General features: G+C 36.6%; 1 protein-coding gene and 1 long non-coding RNA gene across 5 annotated transcripts in view; one reads left to right on the top strand and one right to left on the bottom strand.

Annotated features, from left to right (window-relative positions):
- LOC124156105 (dipeptidyl aminopeptidase-like protein 6) overlaps positions 1-19808 on the top strand; it is a 227594-nt gene extending 207786 nt beyond the window's left edge. For all 4 annotated transcript variants that reach the window (XM_046530435.1, XM_046530434.1, XM_046530433.1 and 1 more), the window contains exons 9-15: positions 545-668; positions 1325-1629; positions 3187-3903; positions 7802-7996; positions 9500-9660; positions 12001-12212; positions 15902-19808. In XM_046530435.1, the coding sequence (XP_046386391.1) occupies positions 545-668; positions 1325-1629; positions 3187-3903; positions 7802-7996; positions 9500-9660; positions 12001-12212; positions 15902-16051 (1864 nt within the window). In that variant the 3' untranslated portion in view covers positions 16052-19808. The remainder of the gene's footprint in view (positions 1-544; positions 669-1324; positions 1630-3186; positions 3904-7801; positions 7997-9499; positions 9661-12000; positions 12213-15901) is intronic.
- The window catches only part of LOC124156107, a 160708-nt gene continuing 147248 nt past the window's right edge, over positions 7902-21361 (bottom strand). The window contains exon 3 of the long non-coding RNA XR_006864265.1: positions 7902-7982. This is a non-coding gene — a long non-coding RNA (uncharacterized LOC124156107). The remainder of the gene's footprint in view (positions 7983-21361) is intronic.

Raw genomic sequence — 21361 nt, 5'->3', positions numbered from 1 at the left:
TCTGAAAAATTAAAAGAAGAAGTTAAAAAGTTACGACTTACCAGATGAAAACCTGACTTAATAAGGTTGATGAAATCTTGAATGCAAATTTTTTGGGTGGGGTTGAAAGTGATTCCCATTGGTTTAAGTTAAATGTGGAGTTGATTCTAATTCCATTTTTTCCTAGATCAATAATCAACATTTGCACTGAATAGTGGAAGTCGGAAAGATTACGTTAATCTCTTTAAATGCCAACAGACTAGAAGTTTTGGTCTTTTTTCTCATTTAGCAAATTTGCATGAGCCATTTTCTTTAGGTAATGCCAAAATTTATACTCAATTTATACTTTGCATGAATAATAAATGTGCATCAATTTATTTAACTTTTACAAGTGTGTTCCTTCAATCAAAAATACGGCATGATTTTCTTTCAAATACAAATATAATTATGATGGGTATATTTAATTGTGCCTTTTAATCGATGAAAAATGAAAGTTTCATAATATTGACATCACTTTTCTTTAATTCTATTATATGTGCCTGCATCGACGTCCCTGTCTGAAAAGAGAGCATTACTTTGCAGCTGTGGCCTGGGTTACAGTCACAGAGGTGGCAGTTGTTTGGCTGAATAGGCCTCAAAACTTATCAATAACATCAGTATGCAAGAGTCCAATGTGGTACTGTCAAGAGGTGAGATTCCCGCGCTTTGTTTAGAAAAGAACTATTTTTTTAATAATTTCCCTCTATGTTTTGGCGGTAGTTTCAGTGGGTGAAAAAATCTTTCTCCAATAAATTTTCCACCTGTTATGCCAGAAATAAATGCTGAGTATTTTCTGTGTCATTGTCACGTACCAAAATGCCAACCACCAAGCCCATATGAAGAAATAAGTGGTGGTCAAAAAAAGAGAAATAAGTGGTGGAGTGCCATCAGGTCAACAGATTAATGATTACGTTCTGGCCTGATAGCCAGAACCTAATCATAAGTCTTTTGATTCATGATGTTTATAATGCACTCAGATATTTTAGAAAGTGAATGGAACTCTAAGTTTTAAAACTGAAATAGAATATATATAAATATAATGAGAACAACTTAAGAGAATGCATCTGCTTTATGAGATTAAAAATTTTAGTCTGTTAATTAACCTTTCACAGATGTAATAATGCTGAGAAATAGGCAAAAAGAAAAAGAAATATCAGCCACATGACATTTTTCCCTTCAGGCTATCGTAAAGGACATAAAATAGAGAAATGTCATATTATACCACATTTAATTTTACTAAAATTCATAATCTCTTAGAAAATAATGGCTACATTACTGATTAACTTACTGTGCTCTTATTCCTCAGACTCAGCGAATATCAGGTGAGGGAAGAGGCTGGGTCGAGACTCACGTAGGAGCTGCAAATGGTGAGCTTGCTCAAGAATCCGGTGCCTATGCAGCGACAGTCACCACGTCTGCTTCCTCCGCTGCACCCATCTTCTCTTCAGATGGCTCATCTTATGTTTCTCTGGCACCCGTCCGAGATGGTGCAGCTGGGTATTTCACCCATATTACTTTGGTCAGTGTTCCTAGACGGCGTTCCATACCCTTGACACATGGCCGCTATGATGTGAGACGAATATTGGCCTGGGATCATACCGATGATCTAGTGTAAGTAATTAAATTTTTTAAAGTGATTATTATTAAGTAGTTACTATTTTTCTATCCTTTGATACAATTTTTTTTCTAATACAGCTTTGTCTTAAACATTTGTCGTTATACATGTAAAAAAATATGATTTTGGAATTGATGTGAAGTATCCAATGTTATGTCTAAACAGAATCACAATATTAAATCTAACAAACCCCTCAGTAGCATATCCCTTTATATATTTTTCCAAAGTCAAAAGAGGAGGGAGTGGGATAAAAGGAATTCTGGGAAGTGGAAGGGTGTCATAGCAAGAAGGTATTTTTAAGGGATGATGAGCATTGTTTGTGAGTTGAGGTGGGGAGCTGACTAAGAATTGGGAAGGAGAAAGGGAGAGGAAGGAAATGCATTAAAGACTGATAGCGAGACATGAGAAAATATTTATTTAGCAGAGTGACCCTTCTTTAGAATTTAGACAAACTTCTTTAGACTTTATAATTGTTCTCAGGACATTAACACTGATGGTTACTGACCTAAAATTTCCACCAGTTGCTCACTCTTATGGCCATGCCATAATCGTTAAATACGATATATAGCAAAATTACTTTATATCATGCTATCATCATTTCTTTTCTCTCTTTCTCTTTCTCTCCCTCCCGACTTTGGAAATACATGCAAAGGTTGTCTTATTGTGCCACTTCATGATTTCCACATCTAGAGATCAGGATCATTCTCTCATAGATTATCTTCCCTTTCTCTGGAAACAGTAAATCTGGTTTCACTAATGGTAGCTAGCAGTGGAAGGTTCTTCCATCCTCTCCTTTCCTTCTCTACCCCTACCCCAAGGGTTGCATCAAACTCCTTAATTGCGGCGGTACTCCCTTGCTTTTTTTTCTTTCCCTTCCTTCCCCCCCTTAAGTTAAGGGTGTAAAGGTCCCTGACTTATGAGCCCAGTCTTGAGGAAAAGAGTTGGGGACAAAATAAGGAGATCGTTGTTCAAGTGCAGGCGGTGATGATTTTTCCTCGGCAAAATTTTCATCCAATATAAAACAATCATGAAAGTTGCCCAACGAAAAAATATTACATTATTTCTTTTGTCTATTTAACCTTCTATCTACAAATTTATTATACACCACATGAAGATGCATATTGATATACTTGAAAATTTGAAAAGGTTATGAAGAAATCATATCATCAAAAACCTAAAATGCTTATGCATGTTTCTAAATCTCTAAAGCTATGTGATTAACAAGAGTTATTTTCCTTTACATCACGTGCTGCTGTAAGTTAAGTGAACAGAAAATGGCTCAGGATGAATACTTCTCCGTTGAAAATAGTTTCATTTCAAGCGATTTAGGAATGTATTATCACCCACACATTTTGATAAAATTTACAGGAGAAGGAACCTAACAGAAATTTAAATTGAAATTTGCAAATCTCTATTTCATAAAAATTATGCATTATCTTCACATGTAAAATTATGGTATAAGTAATTAAGGTATCATAAAGTACATGAATGTACTTCATAATTATATTTTCATGCTCTCATAATGACTCTTTCATTTATCCTCTTCAAAACAGCTATTATTTGGCAGTTCCTGAAGGCCACCCTGGAGAGCAGCACCTCTATAGAGTGAGTGCATCAAGAATCGGCAGCAACAGTAATACTGCACCTGAATGTCTTACTTGTGTTGAGCTACCTGAAGAAGATGATATGGATGAAGGTGATGAAGACGATGAAGAAGATGATGAAGACGATGAAGAGGGTGAGGAGGAGGATGATGGAATGAATTCCATGCAAAAAGCAGCTCTGGTCACATCAGCTCCACCACAGGGAAACTCTAAGAAGAAAAATCAGCAGGCACCAGTGTCACCATCATGGAAGCCATGTCTCTACCACACGGCAATGTTCAGTCCTGGGTTGGCATTTTTTGTTCTTGAGTGCCTAGGTCCTGGTGTCCCAACATCGCATCTCTATGCAACTCGAAGGCCAGCCACATTGAGCACAGGGCAGCATGGGCTGTATGGGGGAGAAGGTGGATGTTCAGCGCTAGAAGAGGAAGATAGCGAAGAGAATGGAGGGATGAATGGTGCAATGGGAGAAGTTGGACGACCTGTGCTTCTCTCTTTGCTGCAGGACAATGCTAAGCTTCAGCAGAGACTTTCTCGTCTTGCTCTCCCACAAGTAAAAACATTTCCAGTGCAAATTTCTGGTGGCTACCATGCACAAGTGCGGCTGCACTTACCTCCAGGCCTCAGGGAGGATGAAATAACTCGGTATCCTCTTGTAGTGCAAGTGTAAGTACAGCAAATAGAATCACTTATTTCTATTTAAAATAATGCTTCCTTATTATTTCATAAGATCTCGCATCGTAAGTCTTTTGCAGTTTTGCACTTTCTTTTCTACACCTCCACTTTTTGACCTCAGTTCTTAAAACTCTCAAGAGTCAGTGGCATAGCTAGGGGGATGTATGGGGGGGTCCAGACCTCCCCCGAAATATAAGAACACAATTGATTTCCTTTGTAAAAGAAAACGAAATATAGAAAAATAATGAATTTACAAAATATTTCTCTGACAAATGAAGTTTTTTTCAATTGTGAAAAGTGTCAAAATTAGTTTAAAACCCTCTACTTAGGACCCTGTTTTCAAAAAAAATTTTCCACTGGTTTTGGACCCCCCCTGACTGAATTCCTGGCTACCCCACAGCCAACAGTGTTAATATCAAGCCCATAAACCCATTGCCTTAAAGAAGACATTTTTCTAAGCTCAAGTAGGTAAATACTAGAGATGTGCGAATAGTATCCGCGAATACTCGAATACCTCGAATATCAGAAAGTATTCGATATTCGAAATCTCGAATAGTTATGCCAAAGGTACCGTCTCGAATACCTCGAATATTTTGAATTTCGCGTCATAAGCTTTCGCTCGCACGTCATTGGTAGAAGACTCAGAAAAATGAGAACTCTAGTCGTTTAGCGCATGCAGCGCCGTTTTAGGCAAGCTGACGAACTATATCAAATTCGCGGTTTAGAGCGGTGAAAAGAGTTCAACATGGGGAACCGAAATTGATAGGGTGAAAAAATCCGAGAATCCCAGGTGTCCCCCGTCAGGAGTAACTCAGTGCCGTGGGATAGCAACATAGGCGCATTTCCCACGATCCGCTATTCCCTCCATTCAGCATTCACCCCACCCAATCTGACGATTTCCTCTTCTCCGAAATCAAACAAAAGGTCCCAGCTCGTGCAGGGATCATATTACGAAGACTTTAGCCTCGAAAAAATATAAAGTTACCGGAAAATAATAGAATCGAGTTTCACCCTTCACTCTTTCTCCCCCACTGACCATTTTCCCGCATTCATCTTTTGATAAAAATAAGACGAGGTGTTTACCATGTGTCCTTTGTGGCTAATAACGACAGGCACTTATTTTGAATCTTCCCCAGGAGATATAACTACCACAGGGAGGAACTCACAATCAGTGCCGTGGGATAGTGACATTGGCGCATTTCCCACGATCTGCTATCCCCTCCCTTCAGCATTCGCCTCACCCACTCTGACGATTTCCTCTTCTCCGATATCAAACAAAAGATCCGACCTCGCGCAGAGATCGTATTACGAAGACCTTAGCTTCGAAAAAAATATCTAGTTACGCGAGAAAAATAAAAACGTGTCTCGCCCCCACCCCCTTTTCTCACCCGCTGACCTTTTTCTACCAACCTCCTTGAATTTCCCCCTTTCTGGAGGTCAACTGCCGCATGAGTCATCTACTAGCCCGAAAGGTGTCTAACAATGACTTTCGGCAATTATTATTACACTTTTATTGGATTGAAATATTAGTAATAAGCGCGTAATTTAAGAAAGAATAAGACCAAACACGACGTATTTATGACTTTATTTAAGCATTTTACGCAGGAAAATAAATGCCGGAAAGACGAAGAAATACGACGGGGGCTTAGAATTTTGGCGTAATGCTCAAATAGGGCGCTTTCCTATAATTTGTTTTATTGCCAAAATCGAAATATTAATACTCCTGGAGTACGTATTTAACGCTTTTAGATTTTTATTGGACGATATCTATTTTTCGCGATTAAATTAAAAGTGAAAATTTTGAAGCGCGCAAAAATGCGACGCATCTGTGGGAATGATGGGGAAAAGTCCGTGTGACGCATTTCCGGTTCCCCCTCCTGCCTTTTGAGGTGACCTTGGGCGAGGCTCAGAGCGCTGATACCTTGCCAAACCTTACCTTATCAAACGAAGAAAACTTTCCGACCTTAGCCAGTTTTAATACCTAAGTGATTACTAAGACATGTTTCCCTGAGCTCTGTGCCTCATGCATGCATTAGTAACCTCAGACGATGTAAAACTCCTATCCTCTCGTGTAGAAACTAGGTCCCTGTGATGTCAAGTGGAGTGGCATCACATGGGTGCCAATGTGGCCTTTTTCAAATAAGGATAAAATTGACCATTGCCATTGGTTTAGACCGGTATTTCTAGAACCAAATAATTTGTATATTATGAATACACCAATGGTAGGTAACGAATCACTATCAATGCCTTTCGTTTTCTTTAATGAAGGAAACTACCCTATTGTTTACATAAAATTAAAATATTCCATTAATCAGCTAAATTCCTGTTTGAATCCTTTAAAGGCAATCACAATTACTCGCCAAAATCTTGGGTTTCCTGCTGCATAGGCGACCTAGTCAAACATTCTCACATTCATAGTTTAGTATTCGAGGTATTCGAAATTCGAGGTATTCGAATATTCGAGCAATGATTTGATATTCGAATTCGATATTCGAATTCGAGAAATCTACTATTCGACCCATCCCTAGTAAATACGTTTTCTAAATGTACACAAATATCTAATAATTCAAAAGAACCTAAACTGATATCCACATATTTAGTGATGCAAAATTTGAAAGAGCATGTATTTGATGTTAACTTTTTATGAAAGCGAATTTAAGTATACCGGGACTAGCCACGGTGATAACTTTACGGGAGTCACCCGCAATGCACAATTGTGCGAAAAATCCACAGAGAAAACCGGAATCGGAAATCGAGGGATCCGGGTTCGAATCCCGGTCAAGGCGAATGATTTTTTCTCTGTGGATTTTTCGCACTTTTATGAAAGCAATAAAGTCAGTCTCCAAGTAAGGAAGAGTTCCTGGTGCTAACACTTGACCGGAGGTCAATTGTAAAATATATTTTCCATGAAACAAAGCAGCACATAAAAATGATTGAAGGGTAAATTTAAGTCATACATGTATGAAAATCAAAATTAAATGATGCTCTCCTCGTTGAAATCTGAGGTAGAAAAAGTAAATTTGGAGTCTGCTGCTCTCTCTCTGGAGTACTGCTTATCAAGCAGTGATTGTGAATCCAAAATTACTTGCAGGTGTCCAGCTTTTAATATTTTAACTAGGGATAATAAAGCCAACTGCTTCAGAGGAGCCAATTTTTGTTATGAACACGGTAATTACTGCACCATGACATAATTTTCTAAAGTTTAGCCTTCCTTCTCCCACTTTTTATCATTGCTATAAAGCCAACATAAAAAGAATTTTGATGGACTGGGGAAATAGTGGCTATGTTATAGAGGGGGAATGGCATTAAACATTGCTTAGTGGGTAGCAAAAGAGTTCATCTAGATTGATAATACATGGGTCACAAATGTAGCGGCTGCAGTGATGTCCTGTTCGAACATTTTTGAATTGACTACAGATTACGACAACTGCAACAAATAAAACTTGTTCCATGATATTGGAATAGTCTTTCTGGCATTCGAAGTCTATTCTTTTGGGTCAGAAATTCTGATCATCTATCACTATGGACGAGCTAGTGGCTATTATTCATTTGCACCACTGGTTGAAGCCGTTGCCATAGATTATCTGCACACTGTCACTTCCGAGTGTCTCGGTCATTGCATTTTCTTACTTAAAAAGTAACAGGTGCAGATACCTCAATAAAAAATTTAAATTATCTTCAACTTTTGCAAAAAGTCTTCGATTTGGCGCATCACAAGCAGCTTTAACTATGAAAATATTCTGTTTTACTCTTCTCTTAAAAATTTACCTCGGTGGAATTCTACATAGCTGTATATATCTTGTGCTAGTAAAAATTACATTACATTTTTACTAACACAAGCTATACCCAACATTTTTTAAAATAATAATCAAAATTATTTCTTTATTAGCTATGGTGGTCCTGGAACCCAGCTGGTAACTGAAAGATGGCGACTAGACTGGAGTGCTTACCTAGCTAGCAGCAGGGATATTATAGTTGCCCAAATCGATGGCCGAGGGTCTGGTGGACAAGGACTTCGCCTTGTCCATGAAGTCTATCACCGTCTTGGATCAGTGGAAGTCGAAGACCAGCTGGAAGTTTCAGAGTAGGAGGCTTATTTTAATTAATCTTTATCAAGCATATTTACCTCAGAACATGATTTCTGTTCATGCCCTTCTAGTGGTTGCTGAATGTAAACAACTCAATATTAAACTGGCTATGGGGTGGGGTAAAAGCTAGAAAAAAAATGTCATCTGCAGACTGCTTTAAAATATCTTTACGAATGCACAGACATAATGAGTATCTAGTGATACGTATTCTCATGATTAATATTGATGCCATATTCTGCTTCCACCCATTCCAAATTATCTACCCTAAACAATCAGGAACATAGTCATTACAGTCGTCAACATACCTACATACACTACTAAAGAAATAAGCTTTGTCTCACAGATCACAGTCCATACCATACTATCATGTCTATTTACAATAAATTGCAGTCTCATTTAAAACATCTTAACAATTTAAATATCTTCAAAGTTAGAGTAACAAAATGCCTTCTGCAACACCCCTGCTATTCATTAGAAGAATATTTATTGTAAGTGAACCATCTCTTTCAGCCATTGTACATAATCCATTTTATCTCTTTTGTTCTTTTGTTTTATATAAGAATATGTTTCATATTTTACATGTGAAGTATATATCGCTATTTATACAGTGGCGCTGACTCCATGGGGCCGAAGGGGGCCCAAGCCCCCTCAAAAATTTGTTATAGGTGTGAGGGAAAAATGTGCCAGGTTTGTCGATTTTCCCCGGAGTGTCCCGATATCAAGATTCGAGTTATCAGGGTTCTAATGTTGATCATATGACTCTTCTAAAATGCTTAAAAAACTTGAAAATCACTACTTAAAAAATTTCCCGGGGCAAGGTCCCCGGTTTGGGCCCCCCCCAATATTTTTTGTGAGTCGGCATCCCTGTATTTATAGTTTGACTTGCCTTATGTTTGTAACATAAACCAACAGGGCCAATAAACATTATTATTATGTCCAGGTAGTGAGGCCAGAATTCATAAGGTCTCCTCTAGATGAGAAAAAAACTTTTATGCAGACCTTGCCTCTCAGGCAGTATGATTCACAGAGGAATTTAGTAATTTTAGATAAAAATTTAAGGAAGAGGAGAAACTGTTATCAAAAATTATTTTACTATGGTTTTTTCCTGCTAAGTCGCATACAGATCTCCGGATTGAAGAAAAGATTTTTTTGTAGCTATATTTTAGGTAAATAGATAACTTCAGCTAAATTCCTGGAGCCATTATTATACAAAATAAAAATGCCGTATAAACCACCTTTGTGATCCTATTTTTTGCTCTCCCTGTTTAGCCTCTGGATTCCATGGCTTGAAAATTCTCTTCTCAGTCCAGCCACCCAATCAAAATGATCATATTATATTTATAGTTTTTTTTTCAAAATTCACAAAGAAATAAGGCTTTCAACATCATCAAAATGGAAATATGTATTCTTTTACGATGTTTTTACCTAATCTAATATTTGAAGTTGATTATCTAATAGGTACCAGGAATTTTAACATCAATTTACATCTTTCTTTTGAGGTACCTACGAGATTCACTTCATTTCGTGGATGGTCGACGTGTAGCTGTCTGGGGATGGAGTTACGGTGGTTTTGTGGCTGCTATGGCTCTATCTCGTCCTGGGCAAGGAGTATTCCGGTGTGGGATATCTGTCGCTCCAGTAACTAATTGGAAACTATATGGTAATTACAACAACCTACTATTTTATACAATATTTGCTGAACACTTATATGGATATGTATCAGAGGATGGTGTACACCTTATGTACCAACCACATCCAAATTCCAAGGTAAAATTTTGATCGAGAGAATAATTTTTGAACTAGTGAATCAAAGAGCCATGAAATGTATCAAATATTGTCCATTTTACGAAATATATCAAAAATAGACCCTGTTGCAGGTTCTTACCAAATGTACTTCATATAGTAAATAATAAAGGTTCTCATGTAAACTCAGTGTTCAACAGCATTGTTAAAATGAATATTTTCCAATACATATATGGCCCCGTTAACTGGCATCTCCATCAAACTCTGATTTGGGAAATAGTTTACCAGGCTTAAATTAAAATGATGGGCACTAGGAGCCACAATTTTTCCTACCACGACGATAAGGTAAAATGCCATTTATCAAGATCCATGATGAAGAAGGTCTGTTTCTGTCTTAAAAGTCCATTTTCATATTTGTTTAGACGTGTCACAAATTTTTTCAATAAGTTTGATATCCACTCGGTCAAAAGTTGCTCTTTGTTGCAACTCCATATGGTTTGCCATTATTCACAGTGCTGAGCATAATAAATGAACCAATAAGGCCTGGAATGGGCACCACTCTCGGAAGATCTGCTGCTAGTTTCGAGTTTGCAACGTCAAATCCCCATGCTGTGTCTTAAGAGGATTTATTCAAACAGATTTCATCCCAAACAACTCATTTGCAAGTAAATGAGCTTGCTGAAGGGTCAGAAAACAATCCATTTCAAGGGTAAATGTAAAAAATTTCTTAGTGCTTTGGGAGAACTTTTAAGAAAGGACTCTGTGAAGAAAGCAACAGCAAAACTTTGCAAAATTTCAGAGGGAAATTATTTCAAATAACTTGCTACCTTCAAAAAAGGCTATTCGGGCTTCCAGCCGGGTGGTCTCCATCCATTCTGCCGACGTTTCAGAACACGAGTTGGGTTCCATCCTCAGGGCTAATGGTGAGTGGATGAAGTTTGCCAGCTTATATACTCTTCAATTGGTTGAGAGGTCTAACATGATTGGCCGCGAGGCAGCCAATCTTATTTTCTTAAGTGCCAGTTTCCATACATTACTTAGTGAATACCCGGTGTCACGGTTGAGGGTGTTAGTTGTGAGCCGGATCTCGATGGATTCCTTTACCAGTCTTTTCCAGAAATTAGTCTCACGGCATAGAATTTTCATGTGGTCCCACTTCACCCTATGATCAGATTCAATGGCGTGTTCTACAACCGCGGATTATTCTGGTTGGCAGAGCCTAAGGTGTCTCTTATGTTCTTTGATCCTGGTATTAATGGTTCCTCTTCAGATGTCTTATCTCTTTTGGCAGGCTTTCTTGGTCCGCTATGGCTTTGGCTCGATAGAAAAGGGTGGACAAAACTGCTCTCCGTTGGGAGGGGTGGTGATGACTTCGTCCATTCAAATAGAGGTCCGTGTTGGTTGGCTTGCGTAGACGCTGTGACCGAGCGTGCCGTCATTCCTTCTATGGATAAGGATATCCAGAAACGGGATTCGATTGTCTTTCTCGATTTCCATCATGAATTGTATGTTTGCATGTCAACTGTTCATATGGCTCAGGAAATGTTGTAAACTCTCCCTCCCATGAGGCCAAATGATGAAGGTATCGTCGACATAGCGATAGAAGCATCTGGGCTGCAGATGAAAATGCTTCTTCTTCGAAAGCCTCCATTTGAAATTTAATTTGGTCACTAAATTACAAGAGCAACTAGGAGGAAGTTTCAAATTTGTGCAGTAACTAGAAAGGATTTTATGTACTTATTTGTAAGGATGTTTCACAAGTGGATCGGGAGCAGAGATGCCACTTCCTCTGAGGCATGCTTTTTTAGATAAGTTGCTCTTTTCTCTTCACAAAGTTGGTTCATATTTTTTGGCCTGGGAATGTGGAAGCATTCCGCTTAAGCAAGTTTAGAATAACTGTCTTGAACTACAATCAAAGCGTTCAATAATATTTTGGAAAGTTGGGAAGGTGTATTTTAGGTGACTTAGCAAACCCTTCAAAAAGCATTTAAATGCAAGCTTGAAGGAGATCTTTGAGCTTAACACTTCTGTTTCAGTACTTTAATTTATTTACATTTTTGCAGAAAAATGTAGATAAATAAAAGTACTGAAAGAAGAAAGAAAGTAAGGTGAATGGATTCTGATTAAAGATTTCATGGTGACTTCCGGTCACCTAGGTTTTTATCTGAAACCTAAGACATTCATTTTCTGCTTATATTCTTGGTATTACTTCAATTATTTGTTGATGTTATAGTTTCAAATTTCTTTTATGATTTAGACTCTGCATATGCGGAACGGTACATGGGACTTCCCAATGTTACTGGGAATTATAAGGGATATGAAGAGGCAGATGTAACCAGAAGAGCAGAGCATTTCCGAGACAAAATGTTCTATGTGGTTCATGGGACTGCTGATGACAATGTGCATTTACAGCAGAGTATGGCTCTTGCCAGAGCTCTCACAGCTAAAGGAGTGCTCTTCAGGCAGCAGGTAAATATATCTTTTACTTAGGCCTACCTATTCAGCTGCACACACTGATTTGTGTTTAGTAACTCATCAACTCATGTGCACTCATAAGGTAGCCCTCCAGCTCATTCCAAGTTCCTATTGCCTGTCATTCTTACCTACAATGAACATGAATGATACAAGATTTTCGCGGAGTTGATCAGATGAAATCTGCATTCTCTTCGGGTTTTCACTGCATCCATTGGCTTCTGGCAACAACAGTTTCGCTGACTGCAATGTCAGCAAAACTGTTGTCACCAAAAGCCAATGGACGCAGTGAAAACCCAAATAGGATGCAGAGATTAACATTTAGGCATGATTTATGTATTTTCCTTCAATTTCAGGTGATTTATCCAGGTATAACTGGAGTATGACAGTTTACCCATTAGGGAGGTTCTTTTTTTTTCACCCAGGACACACCTCTAAATGGTGGCAATAGAGTAGTTTCCTTCATCAAGGAAAACGAAAGGCATTGATTGTGATTCGTTACCCATCATTAGTGTATTCATAATATAAAAATTATTTTGTTTTAGAAATACCAGTTTAGACAAATGGCAAGGGTAAATTTTATCCTCATTTGAAAAAGGCTAGATTGGCGCCCATGCGATGCCACTCCACGTGACATCACAGGGACCTAGTATCTATATGAGTAAATAGGAGTTTTACATCGTCTGAGGTTACCAATGCATGCATGAGGCACAGAGCTCAAGAAAACATGTCTTAATAATCACCTATTAAAACTGGCTAAGCTCGGAAAGTTTTCTTCGTTTGATAAGGTATTAATAATCCGTATTTAAGCAAAGCACTACCAGCTAGCATGGTACTCTGCTACCTGCTAGCATCCTGCGTGGTATCAGCGCTCAAAGCCTCGCCCCAAGGTCACCTCACTTGCAGCAGCGGGAACCAGAACGACATCACATGGAGTTTTACCGGCATTCATATACTTAGCCGTCACGTTTTCGCGCGCTTGAAAGTTTTCACTTTTCATTTTATCGCGAATAATAGATATCGTCATTTAAAAATCTAAAAGCTTGAAATGCACACTCCAGGAGTAATAATCTTTCATTTTAGGCAATAAAAAAATAATAGGAAACCACCCTATTGGTGTGGAAACAAATCCTGTGAACTGTCATCTTAATTGGATGAGAGCAGCATTGCACTTTAATTTGTCTAATCTAGCATATTTTTTTCCTAACAAGATTGCAATAGGAATGCACTTGTATTTATTGACCATTTGATGTGATTCATCTAAAATTTCTTTCGATTCCGACCAGTTGTGGTCGAGATACAGCTCCAAGAGTGAGCGCACTCCACCCTTAAGTAGCACCCTCTCATGCCAGTGCTACAAGCTCCCAATCCAACGCTGCATTTGGCATTAAGTCCTATTATTTTAAGAAGATGAATTGTTATGGAATTTTTCACTACCAATGTTTCATTTGAAAATCTATTTGAACTAAACAATTCACATGTTAGAATCCATTGGAAACCGAAAATTCACAGTTGATTTTACATCATGAACAGCTCAAGAGATAGGAAAATACTTATCCCTTCGTTTTTCAAACTCTATCACAATTGGGAATAAAAATAATTGGTGAATGAGCCAATGATAGGTGGCTCAGGTGCACAACCCACACAAAAGAACCATCCCTGCTATAGTATGATTAGATGGCAATTTAATTGTACATGCAACTTTGGTGACCAAAAGCCAATTCTTCAGTGATATTTCACATCTTAATTATTACTTCACCTTGATCAGTGATTTTATTAAAATTTTTAGCTTTACTTCAATGAAGATATAATGGCTTCTTTAAAATGGGTTCACGCATATTTGCATAAGTGTTGAAGTATGTACTTATATTTTTTTTAATTTGATAGATTCACGTTTTCTATCATAAGAAATCAAATATTTCAGAATCGGCATTTGAATTATTTTTTCTGTGGGGGCATACAAGCATCAAAAAGTGGAGACATGGTTTTTCAACTTAAACAATATGTCCCTGCATAAAATTTGGTCCTTTTCCACTGAATAAGTCTGGCTGAGTTACCTCTGAATTTCTAGCATTAAAATGATATTCATCCAAGAGGGATGAATCATCAGGAACTCTAATTATAAATATTGGAAATTACATACTTTTACATATTTTTAAACATTGATACATCCCAGATGACAGAGACAGAGTCAGCCAAAGAAACATTGGCAGTCAACAATTATTTGGCCAGGTGGGGAACCTTAAGAAAACTTCCCTAGATACGTATATGTTAATTTGGTAAACTGAGATTGTTATTTTCTCTGGAAAATGTATTCTGATTTAAGTGTACCAGCTTTCATACTGTTAAAATATAGCAAAAATTCAACTTCACAATATTATGTTTTGAATCACCTCTATTTTAATGAATCTAGCATCTTCCAATATATGTCTCCATATATAATAATTCCACTTAGCTATATTATTCATCACCTTTTTTGTAACGCATTAGTTAAAGTTGCAATGACAACCAGTCTACTGGACTGAGGGGCATGGTGGTTATCTCACATTCTTCAACCAAAGTTAGTACCCAATTGAAACCACTCTTGAGCCAAAGATGGTCCAGGTTGATTTTTTCTGTCAATTCTGTCTTGTTAATGACAGATTTTGAGGTCTACAGTTGATTTCTTGTATGTTGAATACCCATGGGATTTCAATGAAGAAAAGCCAAGATATTCATTTTTCTCATCTGAAAAACAGTGATTTCAAATTGAAATTCTTAGAGAAAAATCTCTTGAATCTCCAGTACATTTATGTGGCCTCAATTCCACCATTCCTAATCATTTATCTCATACTATTCACATAAAAGCAAATGTTTTATGTAAATTTTAAATCATAAATTAATCAGATCAACATGGGAGCGTGGTTAAATTCAAATATTTTAACTTTGATTGACAGTGTGGAGATATTTGTAAAATTCTTCTGGGGACAAATATTCTTGCCATGGGCAATTAGTCATAATTTTTAATTGTGACATATCTAGTTGAGGGAATATGATCCCCCAAAAATAGGGGCTGCTTTGCTCCTTTCTTCAGATTTTAGAGATCAAAATATCTCAAACATGATAATAATTTATACCTTCTCTGAAGCTTTGAGTACAATCAAAACACTATTCACATATATTATGTATGCATATAGTTTTTACGATACCTCCAAATGTTTTAACAAAGAATAGTGCCACAAGTCTGATGATCTTCAAAATTCAATTTTAATTCAAACTAAGTTTGTTTCTCAAGGGAAAAATACCACATCAATGAGCCTTGGATAAACTTCTTATCACTTTGGTTCACCTTGAATCCAACTCACATTACTGCGGTTAGGTCCACCGATCATTAAGTACCATTAAAAAAGTTTATGGAGCATGAAGTGATGCATACGTTTCAGGGGCCAAATGTTGAATTCCTTAAATTTTGACTATTCATGATTGTGTAGAAGATACCAGTATTCTTATTTTTTCTTCGCATGACGCATTTTTCCTGAAGGTTGTTTCCATCTTGAAATAATATTTGTTGAAATTGGAGAGAGGTGAGGTGTCTCCTAACTAAGCTGCTCTTAATTATAAGTCAAATAATAGTGTATGCATTAAATAAGTTATGTGGGTGTATTTGATATTTTCAGAATTTAATCATTCCATGTATTTCCTCTCAGGTGTATCCAGATGAGAGCCATGGCTTGACAGGAGTGCGTCGACATCTGTATCGCTCAATGGCTCACTTTTTGGATGATTGCTTTCGGAGACAAGTCCCACCTGAAATGAAACCTGGACTCAAAAATGGTGGTGGCGGTGGCTTTGAGTGAGAATTTTGTGATAGTGCCGAGTGGCTCTGTCAGTAATCTGAAGGTTTTGGGTTTAAAACTCAAGAGCCTTTTTATTCAAAGCACCATAATGGTGATGACCTCAGTCTTTCTCTTCTTACTAAAGGGGGCAACCTTGACAGAAAAGCAACTTTATTTTATTCTTTCAGTCATCCATCTACATTGATGCAACTTGCTAATTTGACCCTACTTAGTTTTTGCGTCGATACAAAATTTTAAAATTTTCCCTGCCGGCAAAAATATGTCAAAACGAGGATATTTTGCCAGTAAATGCCTTTCAATTCCTCAGCAATACTAGAAAACTAGTGCCCAACTTATGACCTGCATTTTCTCTAGCAGGTCACGGGGAGCAATTTAGAGATTCAACTACTCTCTTATTTGAGAACCTGAACATTAAGGAGAAATATGTAAGTGCCAAACTGAGATGCAGGTTTTGTGTACATTAAAAACTGAATGAGTGAGTACTGAACTACTTGAATGAGTGAGTGCAAATGATAATTTCTATGGCTGGATTTAGAATGAGTGAAAAAAGACTTGTATAGCCTCTTGAAGAGATGGACATTTTAAATATTCTTAAAAATCATATAGTTTATTCGTTTTGGTTTTTGAGAAGTGGACCATGAAATATGATCAAAGCCATCAGTGTGATAGTGGATTTTGGTCATGGAGTCTCACTTACCCCACCCAAGCAAAAACCAAGCTAAAAATGTAGAAATTTTGCATGCTCTTAACAAGGAAAAAAATTTGCTCTTTTAGAACATTATTGAGAAAGTCCTTGATAAATATTTGCCAACTACTTCCAAAAATCAAAAATCTAAAGTAACTAAACATTCTGTCCAGTCCCAGTTTTAGACATTAATTTCAGTGAATAATGGAAAGCCGACAGTCTAGGGTGGGGACTATAGGAATGCAATTATTGTAAGAAATGAGTGAGCATGAGTACTCTGTCAGCGAAGGATGATAAAATTGCTTTGGAGCTCGATTACTTGGCAAGAAACGGAAGGTGACACATGATATAGCAGAGTATATCATATCATTTTGAGAAAATGATTTGTGGTGAAACGACCAACCAGCGTTATTTAAAAAATGAAGTGTTATGATGGGGCCAAGCTGTAATTGATGTGTGCTTTGATTTGATACTTGATATAAGTACCACATTTGATTGTGTGAATTTATTTTTATGCCAATCAACAGAGATGGCAGTGTTTGAGTTCAGTTTTGGTGTTAAATACGCATGATATGAATTGTGTGGCTGATGCTCCTCATTTCTGAATGAGCAACTTCAGTCAACTAAATGCCTAAATAGTAGTTATAAAGTATGACAATGAAAAATGATGTGGTTATGTAAAGAGGTGGATATCTTTCTTAAATTTTATATTGGTAACGTTCAAGATATTTTGTAATGAAACTCAAGGACATACAATTGCATGGTACGTATAGCAATTTGGAGAGTGTTTTCATGTTCTTTAAAGCAAACATGTTGCCAACTCCCTCCTCAAACCTAAGATCACTGCTGCACATTTAAAAACACATTCTAAAAACTCTTGAACAAATTCAGTAAATTATTAATTCTATATTTTTCATCTTTTACTTCCAAAAGAGTACAGCAGACTTTTGCTAATCACTTAATTATTGAATGATAAATTTCAAAAGCTCATTTTTTGGGCAATGTAGTGTTTTATAATCCTCAATCATTACTGAAATACTTCCGGAGCAATAAAAACAGTTCATAATTTAATATATTAATCTCTCTCTCTAAAATGATAAAAGTATGCTTGTATGCCCGTCAATTCTCCATTACAGCGTTGATTTATTTTTAAAACATATATGAAGCTGAGTTTGGCCAAGAGCACTTGAATTCATTGGTACAAAACTATAATTCAGAGAGGACCTTTTGAATCAATTCACCATGTGCCCCATATGATAATAATTAATCAGGGCCAACAGTCAATTTAATAAATCAATTCAAAATGTTACCTAAGGAGTTTGGTGAATTAAAGTGTAATGCAGCCAAGTACTGTGGGAGCCATTGATGGAAGTTCAGGGTATGTATGAAACACATGTTATCATGTTCTTCCATTAAAAAAGTCTAATAATGGGAAACTATAAGAGCACTGTTAATTCTGCTAATAAAACTGGTCATTAATAGATCTTCCATGTTCAAAGAATCTAAAGTACCTTAACAATTATTTTTATGCCTGATATTAAGTTGCTGTACATCAGTCCATTTATGATTTTTATAAATAATAAAATTATAAACGCACAAAACTATTTCTGGCATGTTCTCGTTAATTTTGTTTTCCATTTCATCAAAGTCCATTGCAATTTAGATTTTTCCAGGGCATACCAGCAACATCAATTAATTGCATTTAATAGATAACTTGTCTAAGGCTTAAAATTATTGCATAAAAGAGTTAAAACACGCCTTCTCTTTTAAAGTCAACCCTAAATCATATTCTTTCACAGCAGTGAGTCCTTAATCTTTGCCAATTAATATGCTCGTAATTAAGATACTGAGAATAAAAACAACACAACACAAAAACATAAGTGCATGAATAGCCGGTGATGTTTTTATCTGTTTTTATTGTTTTACCATGTATTTTCAAATTGGCATATCACTCCAGAGAGTAAATTTGAGAGTAGCCCTCTTAATATGTGATTAAAATAAATATGTGATGGCCCTAATGATATACCCTTTTCCAATCTGAGTAATGTATCAGTTCATTATGTATAATGAACAGGGAACTAAGGATTGAAGATTTATTTCCATGACTAAATTAAATAGGTACCAAACTGTTATTGGCAAAATGAAGAGGCCATTAAGAAAAGTTACTCAGAATGAATTATTCTTTGAAGAATGGCTTGAAAATAGAAAAGGGATACCAAAGTTTTGCATGTGATTCCATTCTATCTGCAACCTTGGAACTATATGGGTCATATTGACCAAAATGATTTCCAGTATGCTATGTATTTTTCATCCATATAAATAACAACCTCAGTTATAGGACTAAAATATTTTATACATAATGTGGTTGATAGAATTTAAACCCTCTTTTCAATTTCTTAGGAGAAATAATGGAAACTACTCAAACTTATGCAAAGGCTAGACTTTCTTAGGAATAAATTATCTTTTCAGTCTATGGTAATGCTTTAAATAAAACTCAACATTATGAAAGGAAAATGTTTTACAGTTTCACTCTTATTATTGCTTTGTTAATAACTACTCAAAAAACATAATTTGTTTTAGCTAAGTGAGATTTCACAAAAATTATTCGAGAAAAGCACAGCACTAGCAGAACTTGCCTTTTTAAAAAGGATTAAAAGTTATTTTCAGCATGCTATTAAGTTTAAAATTACCTTCACCTTCACATTGAGCCATTAATTTGTGATAGCTGAATTGAATATATCATACATTTCAATCCTATCCATAGGAAATTCATAGATATAAGATTTTTTACTGTAGATTAAGTAAATCATTAAATATTAGACTTGGCAACACCAACTCTAATATGTTGCAACTGAAATTATTCCTGTATTTTAGAAATTTATGGGCATGCTAATATGAATGTTTCCATCACTTTTTATCAATTTCCTCATTCCACTTTACATTGTTATTGTCATGAATTGTAAATACCTAATATTTCTCAGAAGTTATATCTATTAAAATTGTTATTTCCATACTTTTTATCCATATATTAAAATCCCTGTGATATAAAGCTTCTCTTTATTCCTCCAGGCACATTATTTTGTCTCAAAATTATTGATAAATCATTTTCCAATTTTAACAAAATCTGTGTTTAAAATATTAAGTTCAAAGGACCTAAAAGAATTTTTAAACTAACAGTTTTCAAATGCTAACATGAAAATTTGATGGAAGGTACAAGTTTGAGGAGCTGGAATCCAGTGCCAACATATGGTGATTTTAGAAAAGGGAATGGTCAAATTTATAGCAACTGGCAAAATATTAGACCTACCTAACAGCTGCATGTGAGAAAATCATACAATCACATCACTCTACTCCTTGAAAAATACATATCAAGAGAGACAACTAAGAGTTGATTCTGAGTCCAAAAACTATTCAATGGAATAAACCACCACTGATTTACTATTGAGCTGATAATATAGCCCCTTTCTAACTGTAAGTCACTCAATACCAGAGGCGGATACAGATTGGGGGCGCGGGGGGTGCGCACCCCTCCCTTGCGGGTCCGGCCGTATTGCCAAACGTTGAAGAACCAGAATTGTCATTTTTTTATATCATAAGATGGCATTGTCTTATATATGTATATAATTACTATAATTAAAATTTTATTTTACTCTGCCTGTGACTTGATTATTTTTTATCACGATGAAAGTAAAGGCAACTCAATAAAACTTTTGCGCCCCCCCTTGAGTGTTTTCTGTATCCGCCACTGCTCAATACAGCTAAAGTACAGTAGGATATATAATGAATTTCTCAATCACTGCTTTTATTGGCATCACTTGATATAATTTCAGCTCAAATTTCTCTCATGTAGCTTGTTCTTAAGCTTCTCAAGTTTCGACTCAATGCCTTTTTCATGCAAAAATGAAGTTACATGTTGAATTTACGTTGCATATTCATTTTACTTCTACTGCAACTTTACTATAAAATCTGCATGAAGATAAAGTTCATCATTTTTGCTGAGAAATGATTGAACCTACCCAGTGTAATTCTCCCATTCTTCAACTGAACTTAATCTTGACACTGCAAAAATTCTTGTGCATACCAACGACCATTCTTGTCCATACCTAATGCTGGAATGAAGGGAGTAGCAGTCCTGGTAGAGCCACCCATGCCAGAAATGCCAAAGGATATGAGCCAGACGATATGTGGCCCACAGTATGGTGTTATATGAAAATTATTATCCTAACAACTATCTCCTTCTACCTGAAAACATGGAGCAGAATCATAGAAGCCTTAGAAACTCATCCAAACTGCCTTTAATAGCAGATTACATGAAAGCAGTGGCACCGACTCCATAGGGCCTGAGGGGGCCCAAGCCCCCTCAAAAATTCGTTATTGGTGTGAGGGAAAAATGTGTCAGGCTTGTGGATTTTCTCCGAAGTGTCCAGCGATATCAAGATTCGAGTTATCAGGGTTCTAATGTTGATCATATGACTCTTCTAAAATGCTTAAAAAACTTAAAACTCACTACTTATAAAGTTTCCCGGGGCAAGATCCCCGGTTCGGACCCCCCAATATTTTTTGTAAGTCAGCATCCCTGCATGAAAGGTAGTTGGGCAGCATGACCGTTGCTGTGTCTAATGCGT

Source organism: Ischnura elegans, chromosome 3, assembly GCF_921293095.1.
Source record: "Ischnura elegans chromosome 3, ioIscEleg1.1, whole genome shotgun sequence".
Taxonomy (NCBI): Eukaryota; Metazoa; Arthropoda; class Insecta; order Odonata; family Coenagrionidae; genus Ischnura; species Ischnura elegans.
The sequence above is the reverse complement of the archived record's forward strand: the minus strand, read 5'-3'. Positions and strand labels throughout refer to the sequence as shown.